The 14,622-nt window shown below is 45.5% G+C and overlaps 1 protein-coding gene and 1 long non-coding RNA gene across 5 annotated transcripts in view; one reads left to right on the top strand and one right to left on the bottom strand.

Moving 5' to 3' along the window:
• LHX9 (LIM homeobox 9) overlaps window positions 1-14,622 on the bottom strand; it is a 46,726-nt gene that overhangs the window by 7,437 nt on the left and 24,667 nt on the right. For all 3 annotated transcript variants that reach the window (XM_082225534.1, XM_082225532.1, XM_082225533.1), the window contains one exon: window positions 2,442-2,644. In XM_082225534.1, the coding sequence (XP_082081660.1) occupies window positions 2,442-2,644 (203 nt within the window). The remainder of the gene's footprint in view (window positions 1-2,441; window positions 2,645-14,622) is intronic.
• The window catches only part of LOC309533911, a 49,028-nt gene that overhangs the window by 9,913 nt on the left and 24,493 nt on the right, over window positions 1-14,622 (top strand). For both annotated transcript variants that reach the window (XR_014220522.1, XR_014220523.1), the window contains exon 2: window positions 698-776. This is a non-coding gene — a long non-coding RNA (uncharacterized lncRNA). The remainder of the gene's footprint in view (window positions 1-697; window positions 777-14,622) is intronic.

Raw genomic sequence — 14,622 nt, 5'->3', positions numbered from 1 at the left:
GTCATCTAAGTCCAACCCCCTGCATTGCAGGAATCTCTTCGTTTCTCTCTCTTTTGTAGCAGCTTAATGCATTTTAAGGGGTGTTTCGGTGGCCCTTTTATAATTATTATCAGCAAATCCTCTCTTCCAGGCTTTCCACCCATCAGTTAACTCTTTTGATACCAGCTTGTCTTATGGGAAATGCCTTCAGGCCCCTGTGTGTTGTGGGTGATCCTAGGGCATGATCCCTTCAGGCACAGCACTACCGAGGCGGCTGTGGTGCCTTCATTGCTTCGTCTGAACTGAGAGGGCAGTGCTCAGATTACATGGGGGGAGGGCCTTGATGAAATCTATAATCTGCACCCACTCATCCACCCACTTTTAAGCTTAGCTAAAAGCTCAGGCTCCCTGTATCATTTTTACATCGTAAAAATGCCCCTCAAAACACACCAACACACAATACTTTCCTGCAACTGTGCATTGCAGAGAGAGTTTGATAGAGGCAGGCAAGCCACCTTTCAGAAAAGCTTGCTTGCCATTACTGACCTTCTCCCTAAGGAACCTCTGATGTGTTCCTACGAAGTCCCAGCTTCCCTGTGACACAGCTGGAAAACCACCGATCCACATCATAATTGGAGTCATTATTTTTTGGCTTAGATTTGTTCTGTTTAGAATGCTAAGCTGAAATCTATAGCTACTAATCCATGTCTTTCTCCAGGATACGGTGAAGCACTGCTGGAAACTGACCTGAGAAGTTCTGCTCAACTATTCATGCTAGAAGATCTTTGCTTTGATGGGTATGTAATTTAGCTCTTTTCTCATCTCTGCTACAATATCTGGGTTTACTACCCCAAACACACTTCTTAGGGTGGAATTCAGTGTCACATTATGGTGATTCTCCTGTCATCCCAAGAATTTCTGCTTGCCAGATGGAACTCCCCTCTCCTCCCACCCCAAACCCCCCAACAAACTGTTCTGGGGGTTCTCCAGAACTCATTGCGCGGGTTCACATTCATGCAACTATTTAGTTGAATCCAGCCCTCAGTGTTTTATCCACCAAAGTGGTCCCATCAGTGCAAGGACTTCCACCTGCACAATGGTGCTTTCCCTTGTCTCCTACCCCCCCAACTCTCCCAAATTACTTCTGGAGGGTCTGAAGAACCCTCAGAACAGAGGAGTGGGGGGGCTAACTGGTTAACTTTTTTGGACACAACCCTAAAAGTTGTGTTTGGGGTGGTTAACTTACACAGGCATTTTAAAACATGAAGAAGAAATGCAAAGGGAAAGAAACTATCTCCCAATAATGAACTATTTTCTTACACTCTTTGCATTCTGTTTCACTATCAGGTGAGTTGTTGTTTTTGCTCAGACACTACTTTCCCTTTGCATATACTTTGCTTAATTTTATTTAAATATCTTCCATTCATTGGTGGTGGTGGTGGTTGATGGTTTCTACGAAGCTGGCTTACAAGATACGATAAACTATGGGCAATTTAAAGGTATGATTAATTTATTTTTTACAAATGGGGGAAAGCCGCCATGAGTCTAATTATCATTCTTGCATGGTGATCATTTATTTTCACTGAGTAACTCAGTAGACAGACCTCAGATCCATCACATTCCCAAGAATAACCCAAAGTTGATCAATGGGAAACATTCCTAAGAAATGCTCAGTTTGTGGGAAAAGTCAGGTTAAAGGTGGATTTTCCCCCCTACACAATCAGCAAACCTGTGAGATTTATCTCTTACTATGGGCTTCAGGAGTAGCAGGGTCAAATGTTTGAATGCGCCCTAAGCAGAGTGAAAATTAGCATGTAAAGGAGAAGACCAAGCTAGCACCTCCTCCCTGACATCCTAGCTCTATATGTGGAGACAAATTATTTTTTTCTGGAAGGACAATGAGGAAATCTATCCCCTGCCCACATTCTAAAATGGTACAATCCAGCAACAGATGTGTCACATGGGGCTGCTGATCATGCATAGCAGCCTTCCATTCTGTTTAATAGGGAGGCCCCTTAACGGACCAAAAAAAAAATGGGGAACTTCCATAATGAAAAATTACTATGGGGGAAACAAAAGTTTGCACTCAATGGCTTGACTGGATGCCCAAGAATTGTAACTTTCATTTGCCTACAACAAAGCCTACTAGTTCCTGTTTTGGTTAAGAAGGATACTACAAGAAGGTCCTACCCTGATGAGAGCAGAAGATCTGCTCTTCTGAGGGCTGGGTGCTCCTTCAGCGCTGGGAGGTGTTGGCCCTGGAGGGTAGCATCATGCTTCCCTTGAGCATTCCCTGGGTGCATTTAGATCTGAAGGTATACATGTTTAGCCCTGAACCCTCTGTATCTATGGAGGGACACAACTCAATGAAGCCTAGCACAAGGGCGATGGAAGGCATTGGAAGTAAGGGATGTGCTATTTTGAAGTGGAGGGGGGGAAGTTTTGTAATGGAAGGCTCTTACCTGCAGAACTCTCTTAGTTAGGCCCGTCTTCTGGGCAAGCTGCTTGAGGTCCTTGGCATCTGGGTTGTGGTTAATAGCAAAGTAGGACTTCATGGTGCGGAGCTGGTGGTGCTTGAAAGAAGTGCGCATGCGCTTGGTCTTCTGAGATGGGGGATAAGGCTGCTGGTCTCTGTCCAGGTGGTCTGCCTCATTCTCATTGCAACCTGTTTGGAGAAGCCACAGAAAACGCCCGAAGAGTTGGGTGGAGATCCTACATGAACATCTCAAGCAAGCAGGTGCCATGGAGGGGAAGGGCCATAGCTCAGTGGCAGAGCATCTGTTTTGCACGCAGAAGGTCCCAGGTTCAAGCTCTGGCACTTGCAGGTAGGGCTGGGGAAAGACCCTTGCCTGAAATTATGGGCAGCTGCTGTCAGTCAGTGTAGACAATAATGAAGTATATGGGCCAATTGTCAGACTCAATATAAGGCAGCTTCCTATGTTCCTAAACCTTTTTTAAAAAATAAGGGAGAAGAGAAGGCAAATCTATTTCCCCTAAGTATGGGATTACATGTTTACCAGGCCCACATAATACTCTGGTGTGTTACATTGCCTGAATGCAGTATTATTACTACCCTCTGCAAAGAGCACATCTACATGTCACGCCAAATAAGGTGGTACAATATTGGACTACCACACTTCAGACAACAAGTAAGGGGAAGTGCATTTTTGAATGCTCTTGCAGGATTAAAATAGGAATAAAGGTGGTGCCTGAAGGTAATATACTAATGTATCTGAGAGAAAGATTTAACATAGCACACCCTGCAACATTTCTCCGATGAAAATAGGGACATCCTATTTATTATTATTATTATTATCATTATTATTATTATTTATACCCCACCCATCTGACTGTGTTGCCTCAGTCACTCTGGGCGGCTTCCAACATATATAAAAACATAATGAAACGTTAAACATAAAAAAACTTCCCTATACAGGGCTGCTTTCAGATGTCTTCTAAAGGTTGTATAGTCATTCATCTCCTTGGCTCAGGGGTCGCCTACATCCATACCCTCCAACATTTCTCCAATGAAAATAGGGGCATCCTACCATAGCCTCCAAGATTTCTCTGATGAAAATAGGGACTTCCTAAGGAAAAGTGGGGCACTCCAGCATCAAATCAGAAACCAGGACAGTTTCTGTAAATCTGTGACTGTCTCTAGAAAATAGGGACATGCGGATGGTCTGACGTAGACCTCTCCCTGATGCATTAGCTTACAATATGCAGGGAAGCATTTTGTTTTATTCTTAACATGGGGAAGCATTAAGAAATATGACACGGAGGCCATTTTCATTCCATGGACATAGCTAGGGGAGTGCAGGGGGGCAGCTGCCTCTCCCAAATCAAGTAAACATATAAAAATACTTAACAAACTGCATCACAGATAACTCAGTTCTGCCCCCCCCCCCAACATAAAGCCTGTCCCCCTAAAATAAATTCTGGCCACCCCCATGTTTCATACTGTGCATTTAAATCACCATGATACCACTTTAAACAGTCATGGCTTCCCCCGAAGAATTCTGGGAGCTATAGACCCCTATTCCCCACACAGAACTGCAGTTCACAGAGTGATTTATCAGACAGTCTCCGTTCTCAGGGAATTCTGGGAATTGCAACTCTGAGAAAACGGGTCTCCTAACAACTCTCAGCACCCTTAACAAACTACATCTCCCAGAATTCCTTGAGCGAAGCCAAAGCTGTTTAAAGTGGTATCATGGTGCTTTAAATGTGTGGTGTGATAGTGGCCAGGGGGAGAGAGAGGCTCCACCAGCAAAAGGCTGAGACAGAAGTGGTACAGTCCATAATTCTCCTATTTCATTTCACATTAAACCCCAGAATAGTAAGCGAAATCACTTGTGGGTGCAGGGGGAGAGGTGCTGTTTAGGCGGAAGTGCCAAAGGGTCCACCTTGGCCTTTTCCAGTTTTAAACATTTATTATGTTCACCGCTTCCACATCTGTTAAGGGAGCCGGTGTTTTGAGAACAAGCCTGCCAGGTTTCACTCCTTTTGCATTATTATTTAAGGGAAGCCTCTTCCCCGGGGGCAAGGAAGAGCTTTGCAGCATGTTCCCAAGGAATTGTTTAAAATCTCGCTCAACATTTTGAGCAGCAAAAGGGAGGAAAAATTCACTCACAGAAATCGGCCAACTGTGGCAACAACTGAACGTTGCACAGCACTCTCATGTGCTGCTGACATCCTGAGACCCACTTCTCTACCTGGCACAGGAGGGGGCAATGTGCACCAGAGAAGGAGGAGGCCAAAAGTGACAGGAGCAGTTAACCTCCCCACAACCACCACCGCTCCCCCGAAGTTTGCCCAACATTTCTCTGATTAAAATAGGGATGTCCTATTCAAATAATAATAATAATAAATACATCATCATCATCATCATCATAGGGTTACTCCAGCACCAGCACAGAGGCTTAAACATGACCTCTGCCCTGTCTCTCCCTTTAGTTCTCTTAAATTCTCCTCCCCTTGGCCTCGGAAATGTAGGAGGTGTGAACAAGCACCGGGTTTCTCCTCTTCCATGCATGAGACTCTTAATCTTATGGCTGTGAGTTTGAGCCCCACATTGGGCAAAAGACTCCCACATTGCAGGGGTTTAGACTAGATGACCCTCGTGGTCCCTTCCAACTATGATTCTATGATTCCTTGCCTCCCAGAACTAGAGCAAAAGCCCGGACTGGATCTTCCTCCCACCTGCACCTGCTGTACGTAGGGATACAAGCATTGCAATCCAACAAGCGTTCCCTGGATGGATGCTTACACAAGAGCTTCTGCTCTGCAACTCTGATCATGCATCTTGCTTGTCTGAGTGGAGGACGGAGGAGCTGTACATGAGGGGAGCACGCACAGAAACCTGTGATTTGCGTGCGGCTGGAATGTAGCCCTACCAGTGTTGCACCCATTGCTCGGCCCACGTTTGCCTTTGGCTGCACCCCCGCTGGCATGTGCCTCCCCTCAAAAGTGGCAGATGAGGGAATGTGACTCTCAGGAAGGATTCCCCATCCCTCTCACACACAAACATTACCAGCAAGTTTGAGCAGCAGCATCAAGAAACTGGCATGTAGACTCCCACATCCTGGGATAGTCAGTTGGTACAGCATGAGACTCTTAATCTCAACATTGTGGGTTCAAGCCCCATGTTGGGCAAAAGATTCCTGCATTGCATGGGCTAGATGACCCTTGTGGCCAACTCTACAATTCTATGTCTTTAGGGTTAAAAACGTGCTTGGTCGGTTTCGTGTACACGCGAAGAGCTATGACTCCCGGCATGTGTGCATTCTAAGTAAAACAGCCTGCATCTCAGATTACTATGCAAGTTGCATCCTAAACCTATACTGATATGGTGGCAATAGGAATTCTGCAATGTGTAATGATGCTGTATACCAGGCCTGTGCAAATTACAAATCAAGTGCAGACTGGCTGCCGTTAAGGGCAGCCTATTAGGAGCTGGGCACATCTTTTTGTTTCACTGCCTTCCAGAGATTTTATTTGGGGGGGGGGGAGAGACCAGTAATCTTACTCAGTTTGACAGATCCCAGTTCTGTAAGCCTGGCCTACATGCATACTAAACCAGGTCAGATTATGAAGTGATGAAGAGTTGTTTTGTACAGTATAGGTTTCTAGGGTGGAATTAACCCTGTAAGCAATTCACACACAGCTGTGACATTGAAAGTCCTGTGGGGGGGGGGTAAGAAACAGACGTGAGTTGTTGGCTCACACCTGCCACCACGACACTTAGGAAACTAGATCACACCAAGTCAGATCATTAGCACAGTATTACCTACACCAATGGAGGAAAGGTTATTCGGGGTTTCAGGCATAAGAGTCTTTCCCAAGGCTGGTTCATACGCAGCCACAGTATGTAGCACCTGCACAGAAGTAACCTTCTGATTGGTGGCTCCACCCTGCCACATATGGAACACAAATGTGTGCCACAAGGTCCAAATAAACCCACAAGCCTCATTCACCCTTGCCCGTCCTTTTCCCGACAGCAATTAGCCTGATGGGTCAATCCTACACACACATGCATGGATTCTCTCTCACTGTATGCTCTCATGCACCCGTCCCTGATAGTCTAGTGCAGATCTTTCCAAACTGAGTATCGCAACACGTTAGCGTGTCGGCTGCAGTGTGTAGGTGTGTCGCGCGAACGCTCCCCATGCTCCTCCCGGGGCTAGAAAGGGGTTAGTTTAACCTCCAGTTTGCTAGCAAAACTGAATTCCCGTGTCGCGAAACGATGCATGTCTAAAAAGTGTGTCACCAACATGAAAAGTTTGTGCAGCTCTGGTCTGTTTGCCTAGGATTAGTCACTTTCGCAGCTATGACTCACTCTTTGAGGAAGGGGTGGGACTCCATGGCAGCATACGTGATTTGCATAAGAAACATCTCCAGGGCTGGAGATGCATCCACATGGGTGTTTATTCTGGGGAATGGGTGCTCCTCATGCATGCACCTTTCTTTCCTTTTTTGCAAGGTCCACGCAAAATTATTGTCATTAAAAATTACCAGCCTGTTTTTTCTTCTTCTCATTTTAATCCAGATTTGCACTTCCCAAGGGAAACTTGCAATATCTCAGCAATCCATTTACAGTATTAAGTCCCCATCTCGAAGCACCTACAGTTTGGATTCACAAATGAATAGGTGGTAGTACTAGAGAAAAAGTCCAGTGTGGAAGCTCTTGCTTCAGTTTCCAGCACTGATAAAACAGGAAGAAGAATAACCAGTGTCACAGGAAGCTCCTCCACACTTCCTCTTGTTCTGCTGCTTTCCCCGGGAAGCCCACTCCTTACTGATGAATTGGAGCAAACGCCAATAGGGTTCCCCACAGGTTGACGTTGGCTCTGATTCAGCGGCAAAGAGCAGGCTTCCCCAGGAATAGCAGCAGGGGGAACAGAAAACCGTTCAGCTTTCTAGGCATGGGACAAGCAAAGTGGACAAACCCAGGGTGTCTGAGAAATTTGGTTGTGCACTAACAGCACAAATCTGTGCATGCGTACCCAGACGTAGGCTCGACTGAGTTCAGTGAGACTTAACTCCTAGGTAAGTGTGCATGAACTGCAGCCCCAAACTGATACATAGATGAATTAGAAACCATGGAAAAACTGACTGCAAAGAGATAGCATTGTCAACTTTAAAGTAACATAACGGTTCTTAAACTTGTACTGGGGATCACTATATTCCAGCTTGCCTTCTCTCTGTGAACCACCTTCTGTGCGAAGGTGCAACAAAGGTCACCTTTCCTCAGTTGCTTACAACTACAAAATCTGATTCTCCCCACTTGGTTCCTTTTCTTAAACATCCTTCAGATAGATAGATAGATAGATAGATAGATAGATAGATAGATAGATATACTTTCCCACTGTACTGCTGAAGAAGCAAACAGTTTCAAGTTTAGATTTTTACAATTAAAAAAATGCCTTGCCTCTTCATGTAGTGAAAGCTTCTTTAAAAGCTCTGGCTCTTCTGTATTTTCTTTTAAGCAATTTTTTCATGGTCTCAGAGATTATTTGAATTCATTGGGCACTTGAGCCAGCCTTTCACAGTGGCGCTGAGAAAAGCAGCTTTAAAATGCTGCAGGTTATTTTTTCTTCCTTTTGGAAGGAGAGGGTAAATGCAGATGTGAGATGCTTTTGCCTCTTTTTAATATATAAACTGTAAAATCTAAGTCTCCATGGACTGATGTAATGTGCAGAGTATAATGTATGCTTTTCCAGCTTTTTCTCAGGGGTTGGGGGTTGGCTTAAGCTTTGTGAATAAATCCAGCCAACTGTTGGGAAGCAGTCCAAGGTGTCTCTCTGTGTGCAAATCAGATGATACACACACACTCACACATGCTTTAAATATGGACTAATTAAATTCCTTTAGAGCCAATCATTTCAATTAAACTTAATTCGCATTGTTTGCTCTGTGACATAAGCAGGACCATTGAAGTCTCTCTAGCTGTTCCCACATTGAACAGATCCTGAAAAGTGATCTAATTTTTCATGCTAAATAGTTAAAACAAATCTGCTTCCCCCACTCCTTCCTAAATGCATTGCATGATATCAAGTCCTGTTGATCTCTACAGGGAATCTTTCCACATAATAGGATCAGGGTGTTAGAAGACGGCTAATTTTGTAGGTTACCAGCTCGTTTTATTCATTTTTTAGCGGTGCAAGATAAGCTACAATGTCTGTAGCAACTAAAGACCCATGAAACAATGGACTGCGATAGTTCCCAAAGAACTAACCCTTTTGAGAATATTGTTTTAGGTTTCATGATGCAGTGGCTGGTTTTGTACAGAATGAAAATCGACTATCCGTTCTAAACCAGTTCCTCTCATTTCTCCAGATGGTTATGTGACTTATTCTTAGCATGTTTGGGGCTTTCCATAGACAAAATAGTTGAGGTCAGAGCTAATGTGACACTATCGCCCCACTTAATTTGTTTGTAGAGTTCCAGTCATGCTCAGTCAGTAGAGCATGAGACTCTTAATCTCAGGATTGTGTGACCAAGCCCCACATTGCGCAGAAGAATCCTGTGTTCCAGGGGGTTGGCCTAGACGACCCCTGTGGTCCCTTCTAACTCTACAATTCTATGATTCTATGAAAAGGAGTATAATCTCAACCCATTTCCACTACCTGTCTGTCCCTTCCTCTATGTTGCACATCCTAGAGATGAAACTAGAGCATTTCTCTCTACAGATTCACCAAGGGATGAGGAATCCATTTTAAAAAAACACTATTTTCAGTTCAGATGTTTCAAGTGTAGGTTGCTGAAAATATTTCATTTTAATTTGATGAGCTGTAAGACACCTTGGGAATCATATGGTCAAATGGCAGCGTAAAAATATTGCAAATACTATGGACTAATCTCCTGCCAACCTAACAGTTCGAAAGCACGTCAAAATGCAAGTAGATAAATAGGTACCGAGTTGGCGGGAAGGTAAACGGTGTTTCCGTGCACTGCTCTGGTTCGCCAGAAGTGGCTTAGTCATGCTGGCCACATGACCCGGAAGCTGTATGCCAGCTCCCTCGGCCTACAGAGCGAGATGAGCGCCGCAACCCCAGAGTCGTTCGCGACTGGACCTAACATTCAGGGGTCCCTTTACCTTTACTATGGACTAATAGCAAACTCATTGGATAGCCAGAAGGGCATCCTCGATTGTCAAGACAAGAAGGTGGTTATCAGCAGACTCAAGAAAAAAACCCAGGTTTCAGAAGTACAACATTGTTTTTAAAAAGACACTTGGGGGAATAAGTGGGGGGAGCAGCCCAGTGCAGACTCAGCATGCTCATTGCCCATGGATTGCTGCTTGAATGCTGGAAGGGAGAATAGAAAACCAGGAGTATTGGCAGGGATGGGAAAAATCTGTCCATTTCAGCTCTCCATTTCTTATACTTCCACTCAGTTTTCTGCATTTCCATGTTGGTTTCCAGGGGCGGGGGGCAGGCAAGAATTGTTTAAGTCCTCACAAAAAATAAAAAAGAATTTAGCTGGCTACAAGGGCTCTTATCCTGCTTGGTTCTCTTGCCCTCTGTGTTTCCAAAACAGGACTGTGGCTGATGCCAGGTTAGAGCTCCCTCTTGCACAGGCACACCCTGAGGTGGCTGCTTGATGGATGCCTTTCATTCGAAAGTATCTCTGATTGGCACTGAATGGGCCAGATTAAGCATCCGTAGTGGCACTGTCTGGAACGGAGAAGCCTTTTGTATTATTTGGGAGCTAGGTCCCTTCCGGGAATCCTTTTCCCAGATTGTTCCTATCCAAATCCCACCACTTAGAAGATGGCATCTGTTCTCTTCTCAAGGTAGGCAGAGGCAGTGGTCTCCCCTACCTATGCCTTTCTTTGGAGGCAACACTACTTTAAATAGAGATGCCCTGGCCAGGAGGAGAAATGGAATACCTTCTGTACCAGAGAAGGTCTTCAGGACTTGCAGGGGGTTGGATTCAACGACCCTTTGGGTCCCTTCGAACTCTAGAGTTCCACTATTCTAACCCAGGGGCTTTCTCCTCTCCAGAGAAGCAGCAATAGCGGAACTGTGATAAGAAGGCACAGCACCAGGTTGCATGTTCTGCAATTAGACTAGGGATGCCTGCGGCCTTCTGTTGTTGGACTCAAACTCACATTTTCATCATCGTCATCAGCATCTCTCACTGGGCCTAAAGAAAGTTGGAGTCCCAAACATCTGGACGGCACCAGGTTGAGGAAAGTTGGACTTCACCCTGTCGGTTCCCTCCCAAAACTATTTTAAGAACAACACCTTGTCCTCCGTATATTTCCTTTTCAGCCTAGAAGAGCAGAGCATTTGGTAAAGGGATCACGGGTTCAAATTCAGAGCTGGAGACATTCACATATCTTTCGAAATCCCAATGTGGCAGGCAAGGAGGCAGGGGCAGATCCCTCCCAGCTCTGACATGCACCCCCCCCTCCTGCTTGCTGTGTGGCACACCTGGAAGTCTGTGAAGGGGGAAGAAAACAAGGCTGGGTAGGGAATGGGCAAGAAAAGAAGCTGTGGCCAGCCACACAGAAGGGCTGATCAATAGGAACATTGGGAAGCTGCCTTCTACCATGTCAAAGCACTGATCCATCCAGCTCAGTATTGTCTGTGCTGACTGGCGACAGCTGTCCTGGGTTCCCAATTGGTTACATTCCCAGTCCTGGAATTGCTATTGGGGGTTGAACCTGGAACCTTCTGGCTGCAAAGCAAAGGCCACTGAGCTATGGATGTTCTCTAGATTTAAATCTGGCACTTCAAGTTCAAGCACCAATCCATCAATATCCAGCCATGTGTGGCAGTCCCCTGCAGGCTCAAGCAATCGGCTCTTTTTCCTCCTGCGCAGGACTGCAAGGATGGAGGAGATGTTGAGCCACATGATGCAGCAGGTGTGCTGCATTTGATTGAGGAGGGCCACATATTGAGCCAGCCTCCCCTAGAGGATGAGAAAACAAGGTGCCGTTCCCCCTCTTCCCCATCTACAAAACATTCTGTAATTCTACAAACAGAAATGTCATGCAAATAGACCCTTTGCTTTCTTGAAGCCCTGTAGGCAGAGATGAGGGACCTGTTTCAGATCCTTCTAGACTCCATCTCCCACCAGCCAGAGCCAGGAAGTCTGCCAGTCATGGATGATGAGATCTGAAGTCCAACAACATCTGGAGGACCACAGGTTCTCTGGCCTGTAACATTTGTAACAAACAGCCTGTTGATCATGCGTTAGGGAGGTCTCTCTGCCACACCACATTTTCCACTGCCATCTTTTGCTACTTTGCATTAGGATTAGACGCTTGATACCAGCTCAGACTGTTTGTATATCTAGACCACTAATGTCTACTCTTACGGACATTGGCTCCATAGTCTCAGGCAGATCCCTGCAACTTTTGTTCTGCCTAATGAAGATGTAGTGGTTCCACCTGAGACCTTCTGCAGGTCACTTAACTATAGTCTCTCTCTCAAGTTCTTCTGCAGCTTTTGGTGCCATATATTGTTTTGGCAGAGGGACGCGGGTGGCGCTGTGGGTTAAACCACAGAGCCTAGGACTTGCTGATCAGAAGGTCGGCAGTTCGAATCCCCGCGACGGGGTGAGCTCCCGTTGCTCAGTCCCTGCTCCTGCCAACCTAGCAGTTCGAAAGCACGTCAAAGTGCAAGTAGATAAATAGGTACCGCTCCAGCGGGAAGGTAAACGGCGTTTCTGTGCACTGCTCCAGTTCACCGGAAGCGGCTTAGTCATGCTGGCCACATGACCTGGAAGCTGTACACCGGCTCCCTCGGCCAATAAAACGAGATGAGCGCCGCAACCCCAGAGTCGGCCACGACTGGACCTAATGGTCAGGGGTCCCTTTACCTTTGGTTGTGGTTTTTCTTTTTGGTGGGGTTTTTTTTTTTTTTTTGCATTTGCACAATCTTCTCAGGTTTCAGCTACGAAGTTACTGCACTCTCAATTAAAAGGAGACTTCTAAAGCAATGCCTTTGTAACACCTTGTCAGGAAAAGGAAATTGCCTGGACTTTGGAGAAATTCTGATAGGCACTTGCCTTTGTGATATTTGTCAGCTCTGGATAATATATTGTCACAAATAGTCTCCAAGTAAAAACACTACATATAATACACATCACATAATATGGCAGAGGCCTTACATTTATGCTTAAGTTTCCCACAACATGCCCCCCACTTGCTATATCACAGAAATAACTAACATTGACTGCACAAGTGTACAATAAAATATTACTATAGTGCAAGATCAAAATCCATTGCAGAGTTAAGCCTAGCTGAATGCATTGATTTTTGCAGGCAGAGTATGACAAAGAAGGCAGAGTGACTTTCTCCTTGCCCCTGAAGACGTTCACTATTCAATTTAAGTTTCCTACTGACCACGCACACTAGAGGAGTGGGGGGTTGGCCAGACCTGCTCTTGTGCCTTTAACAGCTGTTATAAGCTGCAAAAATCAGCAGCTGGAGCCTTTTTGTAGAACGGAGATCAGCATCATCATTTGCTATGTTTGCCGTTGAAGCTACGGTTGATGTCAAAACCAAAGGGGCTGGCAGAAAAGTTGGCAATCCTTCCTTGCTATAGAATTTGAACTCTGCCTTGCACAACAGAGACTGGCACCGCAGGGAGCAATTTAAAGTCACCTCCGTGTGATATGTTTTTCATTCATCCCAACCCTTCCTTGGAAGCTCAAGGTGGACATAATCTGAGGCTGCCGTCCTGAGCAGACCCATTCTCTGAGCAAAGCATTTAGGATCAAACTTCATGAAGCTATATAGGACTTACCCACACTTCCTCTTGTCCTGCTGTTTCCCCCCACCCCCACCCTGGGGAAACCACTCTTCAGCACTTAATCAGAGCCCCTCAATCGTGTCCCCTCCCATTGCCATTTGTTCTGACCTATCCCTAAGCAGCAGATTTTCCCTTCGGAAAGGAGCTGGTCAAGAGGAAAACCACTCTGACCCATGCTTTCCAGGCATGGCACAAGAGGAAGTACGGACGAGCCCATAGTCCTGCCTTCACACGTGTGCATGCACACACTTCCCTCCCCATCATAATTATAATATTTTGCTCCTCGGATCAACGTGTTGCATTCCTTTTTTAAAAAGAAAAGGTTGGGATGACAGCAGTATGAGTTTATTAAATCCAGGTATCATGATGAGTAGAATCTTTTCCAGTTTTGTTGATTGGCTTTCAACTCCCCCCTCCCTATATTAAATCTATTTTAAACCACTTGGTATCCCTTTTTAAAACAAACCAGCTCACTTGGACTGCGGTCCTAAAAAAATATATTCAGGAGTCTACAACCCTATACACATTTCCGTACATTCATGCAAGCATGCCTGCAAACTGGACTTCAGGTCCTCTTTTCACATACCTTTTTAAAAAGGTCCTCTTTTTTAAAAAAACATAGAACTAAAGCAGAAAATGGAGAAAACCCTAATTTAAAAATAACTCCATCTACAATGTTTGCCACCTGATTGCGTGTGTGTTTACTCAGAATTAAGGCCCACAGGTGAGACCTGCAACAAATTGTTGCAGTGCAGAGTGTTGCTTCCAATCTGGCTTTATTTCTGGACACTCCATTTCATTCCCTCTCCCCCCCCCCGCACTAAGTCAGCATTGCTGAGCATTATCATAATGTGCTGGTCTATGCTTGCACACTTAGGGTTCCCCCCACCAAAAAACCTTTGTTCTACTTTTACAAACATTAGGATTCCCTCAAGCATGCTGATAACTTCCTTCTCATGTGTGGCTGGGGCTGTTTTTGACTACATAATAGCCTGCACTTAGAGAATGAGCTCAGTGTTAACATGGAGGGTTGAGCCCAGTGAATATGACCTCCAAAGCTGCTCAGATCAGGAAAATAAAATGGGGTGGGCTAGAGCTTGCTCTGTTATTCTCTGTCCCCCCCCCCAGATGTGAAAGCCATTAGTGAACAAAGGCCAGGTGAGACTGAGGAGAGGCTCCTGCACCTGTGATTGTCCTGCAGAGGTGACATCAGCAGGTGTGGCTTTTGCATGACAAGCTACCCCACTGGAATCCCCTCTTCCATACAACTATTAAAGGTTCGGGAAGCCTGGCCTCTTTGGCATCACGCCACCTTACTTAAAGCCTTTTCAGCCTCCTGCAATTCCCTACCTAGGAAAAATCAACCAAGCTGCTA

This window comes from Podarcis vaucheri (assembly GCF_965113315.1).
Source record: "Podarcis vaucheri genome assembly, chromosome: 6".
In the NCBI taxonomy this organism is placed as follows: Eukaryota; Metazoa; Chordata; class Lepidosauria; order Squamata; family Lacertidae; genus Podarcis; species Podarcis vaucheri.
This window is presented reverse-complemented; position numbering and strand designations above follow the sequence as displayed.